Source organism: Bidens hawaiensis, unplaced genomic scaffold, assembly GCF_021521415.1.
Source record: "Bidens hawaiensis isolate Kalapana, Puna unplaced genomic scaffold, B.hawaiensis_p1.1 tig00030314_1, whole genome shotgun sequence".
In the NCBI taxonomy this organism is placed as follows: Eukaryota; Viridiplantae; Streptophyta; class Magnoliopsida; order Asterales; family Asteraceae; genus Bidens; species Bidens hawaiensis.
Genome location: NW_027505179.1, coordinates 168,279 through 173,767, shown reverse-complemented (window position 1 = coordinate 173,767; position 5,489 = coordinate 168,279). Strand labels below are relative to the sequence as shown.

General features: G+C 32.0%; 1 protein-coding gene across 1 annotated transcript; it reads left to right on the top strand.

Moving 5' to 3' along the window:
* The first annotated feature begins 259 nt into the window (after positions 1–259).
* Positions 260–4,898, top strand: LOC143611258 (putative protein phosphatase 2C 14). The gene is made up of 5 exons (XM_077085507.1): positions 260–592; positions 1,678–1,848; positions 3,201–3,371; positions 3,440–3,619; positions 4,528–4,898. Exons 1-5 carry the CDS (start codon positions 302–304, stop codon positions 4,792–4,794), a joined length of 1,080 nt encoding a protein of 359 aa, XP_076941622.1. The 5' UTR covers positions 260–301; the 3' UTR covers positions 4,795–4,898.
* The last annotated feature ends 591 nt before the right edge of the window (positions 4,899–5,489 follow it).

The following is a 5,489-nucleotide window of genomic DNA, read 5'->3' as shown; positions in this document are numbered from 1 at the left end:
AGATTTACGCTAACTTCAGAGTTTGACTTTAACGATCACTTCTTATATGAAAAAAAAAGACCTTGCAAGACTTTGATTTTTACAATATATACCAAGATCAAAGGGCAAAATGGTCATTAAATAATCCAAAGAGTCACTATTAATATTATTAATCATTATTATTATTATTATTATAAGCCCCAAAGTAGCCGTTACATTTTTCATCCTTATTATTATTCAACCTCTCAAAACCTTCCCCTGTTTCTACACTAATATTATTATTCACCGGAAAACATTTTCCGGCCACCGAAAAATCATCCGAATGCCTCCTAACACCCTCCGCTTCTCCGATATCACCAACGAAGGTATCGGCATCACAGCCACACGCCCGGATCACACGAAGAAGCGAAAACGGCCGCCGATGATCGAAATACCGAATTTGCTCAAACTAACCGAATTCTCAGGTGATGAATTTAAATCGAGAAATTGTGAAATGAGAGCTGAAGGAGTGGAATTGGGAAGTGGGTTTGGTGTGGGTGTGTGTTCGGTTAAAGGCCGGAAGTCATTTATGGAAGATATGCATACGATTGTGTCGGATTCGAAAACCGATAAGGTATGAGTGAAATTGATGTGATTGATGATGTGGGTTTGGAATGTGGTTTGGTTTGGGTCGGGTTTGGGCTAAAACGGACCAAAAATCGTAACTTTGGTTCTTGAAAACTGTTCGGTTTCGGGTTTCGGGCTGAAAACTGTTGAACTTTTGAAAACTGTTCGGTTTCGGGGCGGTTTTGCATTTGTGGTTGGAAATTTTGGGCTGAAAGATAATGAATTTATGAAAAATTTTAAATTTTAAATCACGGTTCTGTTTGGGGCGGTTTTGGGCTAAAACGGAACAAAAATCGAAACTTTCGTTTTTGAATTTTTTGAAAATTGTTTGGTTTCGGGTTTTTGGTTTTGCCATTTGTGGTTGAAAAATCTAGGCTGAAAAATAATGAATTTATAAAAAAATTAAATTTTAAATCACGGTTCGGTTTGGGGCTAAAACGGAACAAAAATCGAAACCAAACAGTGGTGTCATTTGAGCTTGAAAATTCTGGGCAGAAAAGAATGAATTTGGCTTTAAATCATTTTGTTAATTAATAACTACTGGTTATTATATGTTTTGGCTAGATATTTGAGTTACATATTTATGAAACTCGTGTAAATTATATAAAATAAAAAATAGAAATTTATAAATTCAGTTCGGTTCAGTTTGATTTTACCATTTGAGCTTGAAAATTTCTGGCAGAAAATAGTGAATTTGGCTCTAAATCGTTTTGTTAATCAATAACTAATTGATTGTTATACATTTTGCCTAAATCTTTGAGTTACATATATATTAAATTCATATAGTTACTCAAAATAAAATTAAAAAAATGAAAATCTACAAATTTTGTTTTGGTTTGGTTTTTTCTGTTTTTATTACATGCAATATCGACATATTTAGTCATTATCAAAACCGATATATTTAATTAGTCATTGAAGATAAAACCTAAACCGAACTACAAGTTTGGTGTTGACAAAAACACACATAAGCATAAAACCAAACCGTCGTTTTTCATTTCAGTTCAGTTTTTTCAGTTTTGGATCAGTTTTTTCGTTTTCATGCACACCCTTAATTTTAATGTTCAATTAACCGATTTTTAGCTATGAAATCAGGGCTTTTTCGGGGTTTATGACGGGCACGGTGGTAGCAAGGCTGCAGAGTATGTATCGAAGAATCTACACTCGAACGTATTCGATATGTTGGATAAATGTTCAAAAAATACATCAATACAAGAAGCTGTCAAAGCTGCATTCATGAAAACTGATGATGAGTTCCTTAAACAGGTTGAATATTACTTAATATTATTAATAATATTATTAAGTAAACAGTTTGGTTTGAAAGAAACAAATATGTGTTAAAGAATTATATTTCTCATTCCAAGCTTAGACTATGTGCATAGAAATTCTGTTATAGATTGTGACAATAGTATTAAAAATGTATGTTTAATAACAACACTTTGACCAGGTCTTATATAGACTTAATAGACTTGTAGTGTTATATATAGGTCAAGTTAGTTAAGAGTTCTTCACATGTTTGCTTACTTTTTCAAGATCTAGACTTGGTATTATTATTATTATTATTATTATTATTATTATTATTATTATTATTATCCCAATGACAAAGTCACATACCAAGGGTTACAAGTGTTTAGTTCCAAGTATGTAAACTAACACAAGCCGAGCAGAGCCCGAGCTTGACAAGGCTCGAGATCGGCTTGTTTCGAGCTTTTTTTCTAAAAGTTCAAGCTCCATTCGTTAGTTTTTTTTTTCTAGCTCGGGCTTGGGTAATTTATTAGTTATTAATCAATTTATATAGGTTTTTAATTATTTTTTATATTTTGAGAAAAACCTTAAATGAGCCTAAGCGAAGCTTGAGCTTGTGTAGTACCTTAAATGAACCAAAGCTTAGCTCGAGCTGGGTTGTGGAGTGTGAAATTAATACGTAGAAGACCAAAAAACATTAAATACACAATGCCTGTAAACGAACACAACGTTCGGCGAACTGTTCGGTGGGAAGTTTGTTTATGTTTGTTTATTTAATAAACGAACGAGCATGAACAAAAAGTTTTTGTTCGTTTAACTAAACGAACGAACATGTTTCGTTCATTCATTTATGTTCATGAACGTTCGTATGTGTTACTTTATTCATGTTCATTTTTGTTTGTTCATATATGTTTATGTTTCTTTGTGTTCATTTGAGTATGTTCAATTATGTTTGTTTATGTTTGTGAACTATTCGTTTAGATTTAAATAAACGAACATGTTCGTTTTTTAAACAAACGAACATAGACACCAAATATTAGTTCGATTAAGTGTTCGTGTTCGAGCTCTTGTTTGTTTAAAGTTAAACGAACGAACACGAACATACCCTTGTTCGTGTTCATTCGGTTCGTTTACAAGCCTAGTTATAGGCTTATAGCCTTATAGGTCAAGTTAGTTAAGAGTTGTTCAATGTTTGCTTAATATTTCAAGATCTAGACTTAGTCATATTATTCCAATGACAAAGTCACATATACAAATATCAGTGAATCAATGATAAATATGTGAAGTCAAATCTTTGACCTCAAATGCTATAAATAAATAAAATAAAATAAAAATAAAAAAAAACTTATTTTTTTTATGGTAATGACTTGCAGGGATTAGAAAGTGGTGCTTGTTGTGTCACTGCTCTTATAAAAGGAAAAGAGCTTTTCGTGTCGAATTTAGGCGACTGCAGAGCGGTTATTTCCAAAAACGGAAAGGCCGAATGCTTAACTAAGGATCACAAAGCGTCACAAGACGACGAACGTAAAAGGATACAAGATAAGGTATATTAAATGGTTTGAAAAAAAAATGACCCGTTTAAACACGAAACTAATATATGTGTGTGATACAGGGCGGATATGTAGAGCTGCATCGCGGGACTTGGAGGGTTCATGGTGTACTAGCTGTCTCGAGAAGCATAGGTGATGCGCATTTGAAAGATTGGGTGTCGGGTGAACCCGAGACCAAGATTTTACCATTGACAGATGATTTAGAGTATCTAATCTTGGCTTCTGATGGATTGTGGGATGAGGTAATATATTAATACCATTCATTATTTGATACTTTTATTGTGTGTGTGTGTATAAAAGATCGGGATCATGTGAGAACTATTTGAAAATTGAGAACCATTTTGGATTACAAAAAAACAAAAAATAAAAAATCACAAAACCAAAAAAAAAAACACAAAAATGAAAAAAAATATAAAAACCAAAATTCTTATTTATCATCCTGGTTTCATAAAATAAAATAAAAAGTCTCGGTTTAGCTAAATTATACATATATGTATAATATGTACATACATGTTTTTTTATACGCATATGTACAATTTAAGGTAAATGATAATGTACATATGTGTACATCGCGTAACTAGAGATTAAATGAAATTATACACATGTGTATAACACGAAGTTTTTTTTTATGAAACCAAAATGAAATATAAGAATTTTGGTTTTTTTACTTTTTTAAAATTTTTGTTCTTTTTTGTTTTATAATTTTTTTAAATATTTTTTTAGTGGTCCAAAATGGTTCTCAAAGTTCTTAATTTTCAAATGGTTCTCTTAGATCCTTACCATATATATATATATAGTCTTTTATGGTTTAACCCGAGGTCAAAACATATTCGTTTTATTTTGCTAGAGTGCATAAGTAACAATTTCGACCCGTTTACACATTGAACAAGTTCAAAGTGTCCATTAATTAGTTATGATGATAAATAACAACACACATATATCTTGCATATGTTGACTATTGAGGTCAAACTAGCTAAATCTTACCTTGAATTAACCGGAATTATATAAACTTTTAATAAAAAAGAAACGGTTACATTAAACTATATAACAAACTCTACAAATAAATATGAGATATCGCAACATCTACCGACAAAATCTTAATAAATTTTGGATCGAAAAGTAACAAGTTTGACTTTAAATGTGTTTGCAGGTTGGAAATCAAGAAGCTATTGATGTTGTGACACGATGCATGACGAAGAAATTTTATCGAGTCAAACGAATGAAACGCAGTGAAAATAGTGAAAATGATGAACCACAAAACACGGCTCGACAAGTGGTGTCATTTGTCAAGACCACGGCTCAGGGCCCGAACCATGGGCTTGTGGATGCATGCAAGGAGCTAGTGAACCTTGCTGTAAAGAGAGGTAGTTTAGATGATATAACAGTCATGATAGTTGACTTGAAAGCTTTCCAGTAACCCAAGTAAGTAATCGTGCATTGACTGACTTGTACATTATGCATTAAGAGTTTTACGTTGCGGAAATTTGGCCATTTTGGTCATTTTTGCTCTTGGTGATGATGTCTAGGACCTCTCTATTATTATTATCTTGTAATGATTTGTATCTCATGCATTAAATTAAATTTTGTATATTGAGTTGGTTTTAGCCATTTTTTATTATACCCTTGACTTGTACCTTATGCATATGTTCTTGCACGTGACGACATATATTACCGCGTGTGTTTTTTAATGCATCGCTATCTTGTATCCTATGCAGTCGATATCACGTGATATATTGGTTATCGGTTCGTTGGTAAAATGTCAGTCAGAATATTCATACCGATAATATTGGCAATATTGACCGATATATCACCGATGTTTCCGATATCAGTGGTTTAAGTCTTAATTATCAATTTTTAATGTTCAATGCTAATGTTTTAAGTCTTAATCGGTTATTACATTCTACGACTGTTAGTGTTTTGCAAGTTTCAAAAGGTTAATTTGTTAATGGTATGAGAGTATACTGAATTATTAGTGTTAAATTGCTATATATATGAATTTTACATAATATTAAAATTAAAATTTGTATATTAAGTTGGTTTTAGCCATTTTTATACCCTTGACTTGCATCTTATGCATGTTCTTGCGCGTAACGACATATATTACCGCGTGTT

Excerpts from the sequence above, each read along its gene's own strand:
- LOC143611258 (XM_077085507.1), top strand. The coding sequence starts at position 302 with ATGCCTCCTAACACCCTCCGCTTCTCCGATATCACCAACGAAGGTATC. Across the intron at positions 593-1,677 it reads CGGATTCGAAAACCGATAAG|GGCTTTTTCGGGGTTTATGA; the intron begins GTATGAGTGAAA and ends CTATGAAATCAG. Across the intron at positions 1,849-3,200 it reads ATGATGAGTTCCTTAAACAG|GGATTAGAAAGTGGTGCTTG; the intron begins GTTGAATATTAC and ends AATGACTTGCAG.